Source organism: Girardinichthys multiradiatus, chromosome X, assembly GCF_021462225.1.
Source record: "Girardinichthys multiradiatus isolate DD_20200921_A chromosome X, DD_fGirMul_XY1, whole genome shotgun sequence".
Taxonomy (NCBI): Eukaryota; Metazoa; Chordata; class Actinopteri; order Cyprinodontiformes; family Goodeidae; genus Girardinichthys; species Girardinichthys multiradiatus.
In genome coordinates, this window is record NC_061817.1 from 22,187,642 (window position 1) to 22,203,054 (window position 15,413).

The 15,413-nt window shown below is 39.3% G+C and overlaps 1 protein-coding gene across 2 annotated transcripts; it reads right to left on the reverse strand.

Moving 5' to 3' along the window:
• Positions 1–2,716: 2,716 nt before the first annotated feature.
• On the reverse strand, positions 2,717–14,871 carry LOC124862383 (centriolar coiled-coil protein of 110 kDa-like). 2 transcript variants are annotated; one of them, XM_047356260.1, is made up of 14 exons: positions 14,701–14,871; positions 13,165–13,333; positions 11,488–11,616; positions 8,784–9,915; positions 8,513–8,634; positions 7,575–7,752; positions 7,253–7,362; positions 6,290–6,406; positions 6,072–6,173; positions 5,874–5,990; positions 5,514–5,587; positions 5,354–5,419; positions 5,179–5,238; positions 2,717–3,406 (listed from the first exon to the last, which is right to left on the reverse strand). In XM_047356260.1, the coding sequence occupies exons 2-14, from the start codon at positions 13,324–13,326 to the stop codon at positions 3,331–3,333; spliced, it is 2,445 nt and encodes an 814-aa protein (XP_047212216.1). In that variant the 5' UTR covers positions 13,327–13,333; positions 14,701–14,871; the 3' UTR covers positions 2,717–3,330. The 2 variants fall into 2 exon arrangements, with proteins under 2 accessions (XP_047212216.1, XP_047212215.1); XM_047356259.1 differs by having other exon boundaries at positions 13,165–13,372.
• Positions 14,872–15,413: the final 542 nt, after the last annotated feature.

A 15,413-nucleotide genomic window follows, 5' to 3' on the forward strand; every position in this document is an offset into this window, starting at 1 on the left:
TGATGTGAGATGTCAGGGCAACAGGTCTATAGTCATTGAGGACTGATGGGTGAGTTTTCTTTGGTACCGGAACAAGACAGGAGGTCTTCCACAACACCGGAACCTTCTTCTGGGCCAGGCTAAGGTTGAAGAGGTGCTGCAGAATCCCACAGAGCTGCTCTGCACAGGCCTTCAGGACTCTAGGGCTGACATGATCTGGACCTGCAGCCTTATTCCTATTCAGTCTCTCCAGTTGTCTCTTCACCTGACTTCTTGAGACACACAGGTGGAAGGGGGAAGCAAAGGAAGCATCAGCATCTTCTGATATGGTTGATGGCAAACATGTAGAAGCAGAAGAGTCTAGGGCTGAGGTGGAAGATAAAAAATGTGAGGTGTTACTGGACAGCTGTGGGTCCTGTGGGTCAAAGGAGGGTGGGATGTCTGTTTGGTATCCTTCTGCTTGAAGCCTGTGATCTTCTTCATCCCTGTCCACACATCTCTGATATTGTTATGCTGGAGCTTGCTCTCCAGCTTCTTCTTGTACACCTGGTCCTTGCTGTCTCTTATCTTGACTTTAAGTTGCTTCTGTATAGTCCTCAATAATTCTCTGTCTCCCTCTCTGAAGGCTCTTTTTTTCTTGTTAAGCAGGTCCTTCAGGTCACTGGTGATCCAAGGTTTGTTATTGGGGAAGCATCTCACGGTTCTGGTGGGGATGATGTTATCCACACAGAAGTTTATATAGTCGGTTACACACTCAGTCATGGCATTGATGTCCTCTCCATGTGGCTGGCACAGTGCGTCCCAGTCTGTAGCCTCAAAGCAACCTTGCAGAGCTTCTTCAGCTTCCTGTGACCATTTTCTCACAGTCCTCTTTATTACAGGTTGCCTCTGAACAAGGGGCTTATATTTCGAGCAGAGAAAAACAAGATTGTGATCTGATTTACCTAGAGGAGATCTTGCTGTAGAGATGTATGAGTCCTTGACATTTGCATAAAACAAATCCAATGTTTTGTTTTCTCTGGTAGAGCTGCTGACAAACTGTTGAAACGTTGGAAGTGTAGCAGAGAGTGAAGCATGGTTAAAATCACCAGAAATTGCCACAAAAGCATTGGGGTTTTGTGTCTGTAGCTTAGCAACAACTGAGCTGATGGCATCACATGCAGTGTCGGCAACAGCGGAAGGTGGAACGTAAACTGTTGCCAAAATAACACTGGTGAACTCTCTGGGTAAATAATATGGACGAAAACTTACTGCCAACAGTTCAATATCTGGACTGCAGAGTTGTTACTTCACAGTTACATGTCCTGGATTACACCATCTGTTGTTCACAAATACTGCCAGTCCACCTCCTTTACATTTGCCGCTCCTCTTTAAGTCTCTGTCTGCTCATATGGTTAAAAAGCCCGGCAGAGAGACGCTGGAGTCCATCTGACGTCAATTCTCTGGTTTTAACAAGGATCCTTTATTTGTTGCTGCATTTTCTGTGAGGGAATTTTTATGATATTTTATTTTTATGATATTCCACCAAAACCTTCCTAGTCTGAGCTGCAGCTCCTCTGTTGGCGTCAATAACAAAGATTCATATCTTCACAGCTTCAGTAATATTGGACCCAACAGAACCGATGATGAAAGCATCTCCTGTTTTCTTCAGTCTGTTGGAAATAAACCAAATCTTTAACTAAAGACTTTTAGAAACACAGTCAATTTAGATGTGGGAACAAGGACTAATGATACCGTACCGGCCGCACTAATCAGAACATCCAGAAACTGTAACCCAGTCCTATACTGGACTTTTTACGAATTCTTTTTTATACCTCAGAATTCATAAAAACATTTTTATTTTTTTATTTCAATATCATATTAATTAGATCAAAGTCTCTCATGTTTTCATTTTATTGATCCAGATGGTTTTTGGATTTCAATATTAAAACTAAACTAAACTGGACTTTATGTGAGAAACGCCTGATACTTTATTTCATAAGTTCTGGTTAATTTCATGATTAAATATGATTTATGATTGATTATATTTCCTTTTGCTGTCTTTTAACTCTTTTTGTTGAAAGGCTGACAACGTTCTAAACTTTATTTAAAGCTTTTATTAATAATTTAATCAGTAAATAATTTTATTCAGTTTATAAATGCTTCCTAAAATACTGAGATGTTTCTGTTTGTCCTGCAGAAACGACTTTTGAGTTTTAGATCTTCTAACATAAAATGAACCTATTTCTCCTCCTTCACCTGACCTCCACTTTTATGGGTGAGTTTCTATATTTTAGACCAAGTCAGGATTTGCTGGTAATACAGCAGATTTCTCTCTTTGTATCCAGATCATTAAATCTGATATCTGTTGTTTATCATAAAACTGATTTATTCTACAGTAAACGTCCTGAAGTGTGGCAAGAGGCTCTTTCGCAAGGTACTGTATATGGAAAACTGATAAGTCTGTCTAAAACACTTGGGCTATTTGGTGTACTTCTACCTTCGCCATATGTACCAGGAGGAGGAGGAGTTAGCCCTGCTGCTGCACGCAGGAGAGGAAGAGCTGCCATCAAAACTAAATTTGGCGCTTTTTAAAACCGCAGAAATCCTTGCCTGCTTTCTAGGTTTTAGCGGCATGTCTTTCTGTCCGCTGTTGGGAGAGCGTGTTCGTCTGTGTGTGTCAGCGTCGGTGACACAGGAACACACCAGCAGTACCATGCTGTGGGGATGTTTTCTTTGCCAGGGATAGGAAAACTAGTCAGAGAATGGATTTATTTTTAAAAGGTTTTAAAAAAAAAACCTCATCTTTTTTTGTCATTTCACAATTATGCACACATTTGTTTTAGTCTATCATGTAAAAATCAAATAAATACATTGCAGTCTGTGGTTTTAAGGTGAATTTTGGGGAAGGTCAAAGGGTATGAATAAATTTGCAAGGCACAATATATTATAATTCTAAGATACGTACATTATCATAAAACTTATTTTCTATGACCACAGCAGATAAATAGAGAATAAACATGCTGGCAACAAGCCGTAGTTCTCAGGCACAGATAGATTTCTAACTTGTCTTTTGGCTCTGACTTACTTTCAGTCAGCGAGTAGCTGCCTCTCCTCAAAACAACACCAGTCTACATATTTAATTACTCAACACGCATTACATTCTTGTTATACAATCAGTTGTTGAAAAAAAGAAGGTAATAATAAAAAAATTGCACAATAAGATACTTTTCACCAGTGGGCTACAGTGTGATGGTGAACACAGAGATTTGAGTGAAAATTTGCAGCGCTGACAGTAATGGTTTCACTGGTACAAGATTTGTAATAAAAGATTAAAAATTCAAGTTCACAGATCAGGCATTAATGTGTTGGTTAACCCAAAGAGTGCTGCTTCTTCACGGTGTCCAAGCGTCTCACTCTCTCTTCTGGAGTTTTTCTGTACCAGCTCCTGTGGACAAACGGACAGTGTCAAAGTGGCAACTTTAAAGGCACTGATTTCCTGTGAAATCCAAATGCTCACTTACAAAGACTTATATTTAGAATTTATTTACAAATCAAAGTTAAATCTGATTTTTTGAGTACACTTTATTAATCTGCTATACTATCATCACTGTATGAGAGGTAAAGTGAAAGTGAACCGTGTCAGCTCTTCTAACATTTTATCTTACAAAAGTTTTCAGACTAATGAGTTGTGAACTATCAATGAACTAATTTGAACTTTTAATTTGAACTTAAAAAAGTATTCTATGTCCTTATAGTTACCAAATGTTACCTGGTGACTCGATGACTACTGAACATTATGGTTCCTTATTATTATTGCGTTATTTATTATAATTTATTCTGGGTACAACTGACTCTTACAGTGCCTTGAGAAAAGTATTCCTAAACTTTTTCACATTTTGTCACATAATAACCATAAAATTCAGTATGTTTTTTTGGGATTTTGTGTGACAAACAAAATGTAGTGCATAATTGTGAAGTAGAAGAAATGAAGTTCACCCCTTTATTTGAATGCTTCTGAATAAAATTTAATGCTTTCATTAATCAGCGAAAAAGCAGTCAAGAGGCCCACGGTATATCTGGAGGAGCTGCAGGGATTCACAGCTCAGTTGTGAGAAATTAACAACTGAAAAACTATTAGTCACACACACTACAAACCTGGCTTCTATAAAAAAGGGGCTCAAAGAAGTCCAGTAGTTTGCCATTAGTGTACGGACTGAATTTCTAGTCATACCGAACACTCGAAGTTTTTGCACTAGATGTGCACACATTCATACACTATACACAGGTGGTTCTAGGGGCAAAATGACATGCCACAGCAACATGTTAACTTTCTAGTCAACATGTCAAATATGTCTGGCAGAAAGGTAACAGCCAATCACCCCGAACACTCCATCCCCACAGTGAAACACGGCGGTGATGCCATCATGATGTGGGGATCCTTTCTCTAGTATGGACAGGCAAACTGAGCACAGGTACTGGGAAGATGCATTGAGCTACATACAGAACGATCCTGGAAGAAAATCCTGTTACAGGCTGCAAAACACTTTCGACTGGGGCAGAGCTTCACTTTTAGGAAGGACAACACTAAACATACAGCCAGACTTAAAAAGTGCTGTTCACAGATACTTCTCATCCAATATAACTGAGCTTGAACTATTTTACAAAAAAAGGGTTAACATTTCAGAAGGGCAAAGCTGGTACTGCAGAGAAAGGTGGTAGAACAAAAAGGCTGAAGGAAAACAAAAGCACACCACATGTTTGGGGATTTTATTAGTAAAACATTTCCTTCTACTTCACAATTATACATTAATTTGGTGTGGTCTATCACATAAAATCCCAATAAAATGCACTGAAGTTTGTAGTAGCAACATGGCAAAATCTGGAAAGGTTCAAAGGGTACAAATACTCTTGCAAATCTCTAACTATAACCACATTTCTGGAGTATAAATTCAACAAATAAAATTAAACTAGCATTAAGAAGACCTTGCCTCAGAAATTATGTGTAAAATGTAGGTGTTTTAACTAACAGCCATATGCATTAATAATGCTTTCTTTTAGGTTAAAACAGATATACCTGAATCCAATTTGAAGATGCTAAACTAATTTCATTAACAATAAAACTGGTGAAAGAAACTCACAATAACCATTAGTTTATGTGATTTCAAATGCACTGTAGTGTTAAAGTAAGGAAACATAAAAAACAAAGAGAAAGGTCACCCCTGGCGGTTCAGCTGGCCTAGAGAAGAGGAGGTCTGGCCCTGACTTGGCTTCAAAACTCTGGAAAATAAACAAAACACAAATCTGAAGAACATTTGAGAACCCTAAACAATAAACCACACAAACACTGAGGACATGGCCTCAAACAAAGTGTTAGAGAAAAAAAGTCTTTAACCTGTTGGTGGTGGGGCTTTTTGGCTTGTGCTGCACCTTCCTGACCGGTGCTGGGGATTCACTGGTCCTGAAGAATCACCAAACACAAAGAATAAAAACAGAGCTAATCATCTGAAATCATAACATCACATGGATGGGTGCATTTTTCCTTTTTGTCTTACTTCTTCTTCCTGTCCAGGGACCTCTGGGTGGCAGCAGAGAGAGACACTCTTTCTTTGGGACACTTGGCTTTCTCCTGCAAGGAAGAAATAGATTAAAAATAAAATGTAAACTTTGGGAGCTTAAGAAGAATCAGAAAATATCTCCTTTTAATCCACAAGGAAACTTCAAATAAAAAAAAAACTATTCAGCATTTATCCAAATAAAAAAGGGCCTGATTATGAATCTATACAATAAGACCATGAACACAGTAAATGAAATAAAAACAGAACTAGTGCCTCTAATGTTAAAAGTCCTAAATAATACCTTCCGCTGCTTTATTTGGTCTCTGTGATTGATACAAGGCCAGTATTTCAGATTACCAGGTCACGAAGCTTCCTCTCTGCACGTAGCTCCCTGTCCTGCTGCAGAAGCGCTAATCGGCCCCTCAAAGGTATTTCAAAGAAGATCTCATGGACGTCATACAGGGCTGCCCGTAACTGCGGAACAAATATGGTCATTAAAACACAAAAGACAAGGAGAACCTCTGCTAGCTGTAGACGGTGATTTCATAGTCATACCTGGGCTCTGACTCTCTCCTGCAGAGAGAGATCTTGTGCTGTGTAGGTCCCTCTCTTCTGTGCAGCTTCAGTGTCAAATGATTGAGTGAATTCTTGCGTATCCTAAGATACAGATTTACAAAAGCATATCTTTGGCCTAGTCAGAAATGATACAGTTCATTTAATAAGTGAAATATTCCCACTGGTGTTAGCATTCTTTTTTATTTGAACACTCTTACCACAACAGTTTGGCGCAGATGTTTCACCTTCTCTGTTTTGAGAAGTCTACGGATGAGGAAGCCACGAATCATGGCGCCAATTTGACAGAAAGCTTTCTGATGCTCTGCTGTTAGAACCTGCAAACACACGGAAAGAGGGAATTATAAAGATGGACCAGAGAGATCATCGGTTTGTTTAAACCTTCTGCATCCATAATTCTGCAATCAGTAGATTAAATGATGATGTCTGAGCACACAAAAATTGGGTATAAGGGGTTTCCACTAATATCTTTCTGTTTCCAAATCAAATGGAATCAAAATACCCAAAGAACATAGTAGACAGTGGACATGAGCTCTGTGGTCACAGGACTTCAGTTCTGCGTTTTCTTTTAGGAAAAAAGCAGCTATGTTCTCCCAGCCAAAGATATGATGGACCAGCCTTACAAAACTCAGTACTGATGCATCGATGCCTGTCAAATTAACTGAATTACAGATGTGAATATACCATTGATGCCGATAAATTAAAATTTTGAAAATAATTTATTTTTGCTTGTGCAGCAGGGAGTTATTTTGGCTATTTGTGGTTCCAGCTATTTTGAACCCAATTATGTTGAATACGAAAAGGAGCCGTGTTCATGGCACATTTCAAACAAACCATGCTTCAATTTGTTGCTACTTTTACAACTGGGGATTTAGAGAAATGGTCTTTACCCTGCTCATGGACCACTGGAAGAAAAGTGATTTTATCACTATGACGAGTAACTTCAGAGTTATTCTGGTTTAAACACATGCCACATTGCCTCAAAATTAACGGATCCAAATGGACCTCACAGCCAAAACTGTTTTTCATCCATCAATAATATGATAAGTTGGGGGGGGGTTAAAGACAACTTGATGTGACTGCACTTAACTTGTGTAACCTGCTCATGTCAGTATCTTGTCAGTATCACTTATCCACTTTGGAGGAAGCATGTTTATACTGACCAAACTTAGCCTCGCTCTGGAGCTGCTTGCTGCCCGTGAAGAGCACCGCAGGTAAACAGCAGGCTGGGCGGAGTGAGTCGTCACATTAGAAGAAACCTGGCTGGGAAAACCTGGAAGAACGGCAAATACTGTAACTTAAATATAATGAGTTAGCGTAAAGATATTTACAACAGGACATTTAAGGTACCTTTTACCTGTTGGACACTGTGAATTATAAGGGTATAATGCGACTGTATTTAAATATACAAGCCATACTTTATAATACAACAACTATAGATCTGTGGCTTCATGGGAACCTTAACTGTAATAAATGAACCGGTACCTATAGCGTGTCCAGACGTGCGCTCTGATGGTGTGTGAATGGGGCTCAGTCCTGGACAGGACGGGCTCATAATGGGGCAGCTGCCACTCACAGACCGATAGCTCCAATCAAATGTGCCGCCACTTGTCGGCCGCTCACACTCGTGCTCCTTCAGTCTTCTCTCTGTCTTCTCAAGCGTCTAAACATCAGTGATAAAGTTAGAGCTTTCTGGTGTGATTGAAAAATACAGACAAGATCATGTGTGGTACATAGACAGGTTAAAACAATCTAAACGGGTTTAATACATGTTCTGACAAATCATCTCAGTAAATCAATTGTCGTATAAATTCAGTAATCCAATTACAAAAAGTGAAGCTCATACAATAAATATTTATTACTCACAGAGTGACATAGTTCAAGTGTGTTTATCTGTAAATTCTAATGGTTATTGTTGCAGTCAACGCCTTGTGAGCCACCCCCCCATCACAATGCTCTAAAGGCTGCAGTTATCCTTGTTGCTTGTGTTCCCTTTTCTACATCCACTAGTATGTTTGGATACAGCTCTCTAAACACCCAGCTTCTTTAAGCTATGAGGTTCTGCTGAGGGTGTCGATGGGTTTCTGCTGTACAACAGTCACGTCAGCAGTCCTCCCCATCATTGTATAGAGCATAAAATAACATTTCTTCATTAAAAGTTTTTTTCTTTATTGGTCCTTTGTTGTAGATTTTAGAAAAACAGAATTCTTGTCTTCATTAACTGCAAGCCATAACCATCCAAATTAAAAGAAATAAACCCTTGAAATAAATAATTCTGTGTGAAATGAATCTATGTAAGATATTCATGTTTTCATTCAAATTTTCTGTAAAATTGTAGCTAATTTAGGTTCAGCTGTATCTTGAGAAAATGTGACAAAATAAAGTTGAAAAAAAAAAAATGTTTTGTGACACTTTATTCTCACCAGATGGAGGCGCTGTTGCTCCTTTTCCTGCTCTGCTAGAAGCATGGACATCTGCAGGGCATGTTCCTCCTCTAAACGCCTTTGCATGTCTTCCAGAGCCTGTGCTCGCCACTGGGTCTCCTCTGTTTATTACCAGACATAAATATAAGCACCATCCTTTATCTAACTCCACTTTAGAATAACAAGGAGAATTATACTGAGATGCCTCAGAAGAAATAAAACAATTTCAAAAACAAAATTTCCCCACCAAAACATTCATGAATATACTCACCTGACTGGAACTGTAAATCAGGTGTATTTTTTAGGACAGCTGGTGTTTTCTTGCTATTGTTTGGCCCCTGGTGGTCATCGGGACTCCCACCAGGCCTCAGCAGACATGGAGAAGAGCTTTCTATCTTGTATGACTGGCTTGAAAGGGCTGCAGGAGTGCGCCTACTTGGAGCAAGCCACGTAACGCCTGCCATGAAGCGAGGGACCCTTTCCTGACTTTGGTCAACATGCTCAGCTCTAGACTGGAAGGTATTTAGCTGGCTGTCCAGCGTGTGGCAGCGCCGGCGGAATCCTAAAGACAGCTGATCGTGGTGTGTCATGGGTACAGAGGCACTCACAGGGTTCTTGTTCTCCTGTAATGGACTGGTACCGCAGTGACTGGATGGTTGCCATCCCCCCCCCTCTAAGCCCCAGCTACAGAGGGAACCAGCTGACAGAGCCTCTGACCAATCCACCCGACCAGCCTCGTCCTCTAACCTCCCCGGGCTTCGAGGGATAAGGTCTGCAGGGCCAATGGGAAACGAGACGTGGATGTTCCCTGTAGAAACTGGCCGTGGTTTACGTCTACAAGGATGGGGACTGATGCTGGACTCCAGACTAGGGAGACGAGCATATTGCTCTGGTTTGATAGGTGAGAGAGGAACGGGCTTTTGTGGGCTCAGGTCAAATATAGACTGGTGCTGAATTGGAGATGGGCCAACTAGGCTATGATGTAGACTGAATCCAAACTCAACACTTGTGTCCCTGATGGGGCTACACCTCTGCTGATGTTTGAGAGAAATAATCTCTGCTGGGGAAGTCTTGCTGATCGGGTCACCCATCTCTGCTGATCTCTGCTCCCGCTGCACATACTCCCTTGATCTCTTAAGAAGGCTGTCTAAGCTTATGTCCTCATCTTCCTCCTCTTCCTCTTCACTCCTCTCTTGATTCTCCACTTTTAAAGCCTCCTCCTCTTTATAACCATTGATTATGGGAATCTCAGAGCTTGGAGTAGAAGGTGGCTCTACTACCTCTGACCTAAATCCAGCAACTTTGGGCAGTCCAGGTGAGTCTGTGACTAAAGTGTAGCCGCTGAGAGTAGCAGATTTACAAACTAGTTGGTGGATATTTTTCTCACATGGCACTTTATACACCTGAACAGAATACACACAGAGAAAGAGCTTGTCAGGTAGCGGGACTACTATATATAAATATCGCTTTAAGTATTTAGCTATTATGGTGCATTCTCTTTGTACTAGAAAATCAACATTTTCCAAGTTCCCATTAAGAAATACAAAAAAAGGGAATTCAGACGGGGAAAGTCAGAACTGCCCAAGCAGTGCAGAGTTTTGCATCCGCATGTATATAATGTTATGAAAATTGCAGATTTAAACTATTCACACTTCTGATTGTTTGTTTCTCATTAAACCAGTGGCACATAGTGCTGTAAAATCTCTATTTGTGAACATTAGATTGGACTGCTAACACTAGTTAACACAAAATGAAACTAATGAAAAATCCCACTTTTTTCTGATTTGCAGCTAAGTTGAGCTGAACTCGGGTGTGAAGTCATTCCCAGCTCCAACCCCCGGCTTCTGAGACAAAGTGAACATAACTTTAGCTCTACAGTTCAGGTCAGAAGTTTAAATGCACTTATTACGGCCTCGAATGTCTTCAACTTGGTCTGCTTTTACCATTCTTTTATATTTTTTAGGCAGGAATAATCAAACAACATAAAATGTTAATGCATTTAGCTTTTGACGTTTATTATGGATGTTTCTAACTCATACAAGCTCATATTTATATAATAATATTTCAATGAATGTGATTTGCAAGTTGCAAAGACCTTCACCTTTACCTTGACTTCTCAATCTTTGTATTGTCTGACCTTTTAACCTTTGTTAAAAAAATATTTTGGTTGTCCGTGAGGGGAGTGGCTCCATGGCGGGAAACCAACCAGTTTTGAAAAGAAGAGCGACCAAATAACCACACAGAATCGTGGAGGAAGCTTGTTGATGGCTATAAAAAGCAAGTGTTGGAGGTGTAGCTTGGTAAGGGATCTATAATTGAATATTAGCTGTATGTATAATTTCTAACCTGTGTGGATTAGAGAAAATTTACTGCAAATTTAAACCTGCCCACCTAATTCTTATTTTTTAAATAATCATAAATGTATGGTGGATAATCACTCCATCCATATCTAATTAATATGACATTCATGCCTAAGATAAGTGTTTTTAACTTTCAATTGGAGCAGCATGTTTGTCCTGGTTTGTCAGATTAGCAAGTGAACAACACTGCTCTACAAAATGAGTTGACAAAACATGGCTTCAGTCAGATTGAAATATTTCAGCTCCCTGGAGAAAACGTTAAATCAGACACTGTCTGTATTCAACTCTGCAAACGTCACCAGAGATTTCAGCGCAACGTGTAATTTAGTTTTTGTGCCACATGTCGGCACACACACACCTATTTTCACACTTGAGGCATGAATGTGAAATCCTAATATGGAACATTGGAAGAGTTGCACAAAACATCCTTCTTTTTCTTTGCTCTTTGTGAATGAATAAAAATGTTATGATTTTCTTAATTTTCAGATGTAGTATTAGAACAATTTGCTTTCACTGGACAATTTAACTTACCAATGCAACATTTTCTTCATTGATCCCCCCCTCCATCATATCAGCCTATAGTTAGGAGAACAGGACCATAAAGTGTATACTGACCTGAGCTTGATCCACTATGTCCTGACTTGGGGCCAAAGGCTTGTTTCTCTGCAGGTACTCTCTGTTCTGCTCCAGCTGGATCGCCCTCTGTCTGTAGCCAAACATCTCAGAGTGCTGCTCTGCATTCAGCTGAAAAAAAAAATCAATTTAACTTTTATTTAAAAAGAAGCTCTGTTAAAGTGATTCATGTTTGCATATCACAGACTCAAGTGATGTCCACACAGAAAACAAAAGGTTAGTTAAAAACTCTTTAAATCCTTCTTTCCTTACCAAATTATGTTTTGTATGATTTTTGGAATTGAAGCCGCCTGAAAAGCGTAGTTTTTTCTGTGTGACACAGTGTAAGAGCGTCTGACATGGAACTATTCCTGAACACGTTTTGTCAGCAGTGAGCCAGAAATAGGTTTTTCATTCAGCCCTGATTCAGCTTCTTATCGATTACCTTTTCTCTATTTTCTGTGCCAACTGCTGATGTAATTAGACTCTTTTTATGAGAGAACGTCTGACTTCTTCTAGCAGGAAAATCACAGGTTCAAATAGTAGAGCTGGATGCTTTAAATGGAATCTTTTAAACGCCAAACTGGACTCTTACTTTTTCTGTTAAGGCCAAGGTGAGCCAAATTAGACTTTAAAGTGATGAATGAAAACTATTTTAGAGAATGTTGGATTCTGTAAGTCTTATGAAGAAATGCTCAGGTATGTTATTCTTATGCTCTACAGTGTTATATTTATCAAGAAGATACATATTTGCTTTGCCTGTCACTTGTACACCTGAATTCCCACACTGAGGGACAATAAAGTTTACTCCTATTCTATTCCATTAAGAAATTAGGCCGACATTGTGGGGAAAGGAGCAGGTCTGAATTTCAGCCAGTCTCCTACAGTTCTGGAACGCTGTTTACACACACTCATCATGGACCTGTATGTCATATTAGGTTTGGTCTTTAATGTTAGTCTACCTTATCTATTTAAGAGCAGTTTTTATGTCTGTTTGGAATCATTGTCCTGTTTCAATTGTCTTTAATTTTCAACCATCTTTCTGTTAATTTAATAAGAAGTTATGGAATTTGCAGTTATGCTTTGTCCTTCATTATTTCATCTGCTTTGTGCAATGCGCCAGTAGCACTGGCAGTGAAACACCCCCACCATATGATGCTACCCCCGCCACCATGCTTGACAGATGATATTGTATAGTAGTTTTATTTTTCCTAACATACTTTTTGACATTTCAGTTTAATCTTTTCCGTGAAACTTTTCTCCAGAAGGTAGTAGTTGGTCTGCCCATGTGGGCCTCTCAAAAATTAAATCAAGCTTGAAGCTATTCATTTGAAAGCAAATGTTTCTCTTTTAGTTTCCATATGTACATGGTTATATTTTTCAATTTGTAGTTTAGACCATAATTGGATTGAATAAAATACACAATAAATGTATATTTAAACACTAATTTTTTTTGTCTTAAAACTCACTGAAGTTGTATGTTGTTTGTTCATTCCACCCTGAAAAAAAAAAAACTGGCCGAACAAATCAATAAAAGTCACAAATGCTTTTGACATTCATGTGTATAACGAGTGTATGTAAACCTCTCACTAGAACTGGAACTCCCAAACATTCATTACATATTAAATGACATCTGTTTTGGACCAATAAGAAACTGATGCTGGCTTATCTTTTCCGTACCAGAGGCGAAAGTATAGATCTTCCGTGAAAGCGGATGACAGACCGAACTTTCAGGGAACAAGGCGGCTCACGTGTCTTCTTCTTGAGTTTCCCCTCCTGCAGTATGGCCAAACTCCGCAGAAAGAACTCCTCATAGCTCTCCATCCCTGGACGACCACACATCCGAACTCTGGGCAGGAAACACACACCATGTAGGCTTGTCACGCAGCTGTTTAAATCAAATCAAATAGAAATTGGAATTACAAAACAGTTTGTGAACCTCCTGGGTTACTGTACATTTAGTTTGACAGACTATATAGCACCTTGCGGAAGTACTCATACCCCTTTAACTGCAAGTGTAGCCTGCATTTGAATTCAGCCTCATGAAGACCAAGAAACGCATTAGACAGGTCAGGGATAGGGGTGTGGATACATTTAAAGCAGAATTAGATTTTAAAACCAAATATCAAGAATAACCTGAAACTAGAAAAAATCCATGTGTCCTTTCCCACAATTTACACAGGGGACACAATAAATATGTGGAAGAAAATTATCTGGTCAGGTGAAAACTAAAAAACTAAAGTTTTCCACCTTCATGGAAAATGCTTGGTGTGGTGGAGAACTACTACTGCACATGACACTGACAACACCAACCTGCAGTAAAACTTTCGTTATCAGGGACAGGAAAGCTGGTCAGAGTTTTTGGGAAGATGGATGGCGGTAAATACAGATCTATTCTGCAGCAAAAGACTTGAGACTGGGTCACATCCCCCAAACATACAGCCATAGCTGTACTGAAATGATTTAGATCAAAGCATATTCATGTGTTGGTATGGACCAGTCAAACCCGAAACCTAGACACACACCACACTTTTCAGATTTTCATCTAGAAAACCATGTATCATTTTTTATTCCATCTTTCAGTTATACACCACTTTGTATTGGTGTATAACGTAAAATCCCAACGAAATATATTGATGTTTATGTTTTTATTCTGACAAATTGTGAAAAAGTTCCAGAAGTGGGAAGATTTTTTGTCCTGTAAGCAGGAGAGCAGGGGAAGTCGTCTACAACAATAGAAGCTCTGTTTGCTATCATGTTGTCTCATCGCATTTCTGCCATTCCTTTCTGTAGGACTTAGCTGGTGACTCGTTTCCTTTTCCGGTGGTCGTGAAACTGCAGATAAGATAGAGTGTCCAATCAATACAGTCTGTTTCTGAAATATGTGTCAGTAATTGTCAGGACAGAGTAGTCCATGAAGATTAGCCAGTTGGTACAAATATATTTTTTTATGGATTAAAAATAATAATACATTTGTAGATATTTTTAGTGCAATTTAAAATGGATTAGGTTTGAATTAAAGACGACGTCTATAACAGATTCATGCAATTTATCGCACATCAGGGGTGGGGATGGTTTCCTCTATTTTACAGCATGCCTACCGAGTTTGTACAAAACCATTAAAACACCATCTCTTGTATCCACTGAAGCGTTGAAGACCTTTTAATCCAGATGTGCCACATTGAATGACAGCTGATAAACAACGCGTATTCATACCTGCAGTTTAGACGGGAAAACAGCCTGTTGTCTTCTTTCCTTTTGACCCGACGGAGCGTGTTAGACGCAGAATCATCTCACTGAGATGCTCAAGAGGGGAGGTTTCCCCTCCTAGTCACGGTTTGACCATCGTCGCGTTCATGATCGCTTCCAACCCTTCCGGGCTCCAACAGCGCCTCCTAGCAACGGGAGCACGAGCCGAACATTCCACCAGCGGTTCCATCTCGTTTCATTCAACATTTCCACGCGAGATTTTCGTGAAGCACTGAGAAAACCATCGCGGAAAAAACAATGGAATCATATTGTCTATTTTAAGTAAAACACACTGCGATGTTCTTAAATCATGTTTCAACTTACGTTTATTATAAGATTAAATAAATGGCATATTAAGAAAATGATCATAATGAGGAACTAATTAATGTGTTATTCATTCTTACTTAAAGATGAACTATGTTTTGCTAAGTAGCCTGTAATAAAAGGCACATTAATTAACACGAATCATTCATAAACCATGTGATATCTGTGACAGCTTATCTGACTGCTTGTTGGGACAACCAAAATCTTTCTGGACCCTAAAGAAACAGACGAGAAATCTTCTGAAGAATATATATAGTAACTGAGAAAAATGTGACATCTTCATTTTCTGTGGTGTAGAAGTAAAACCAGTGAACCGTCCATCCATCCATGGTCTTCAGCTTTTTGAAGAATGGGTT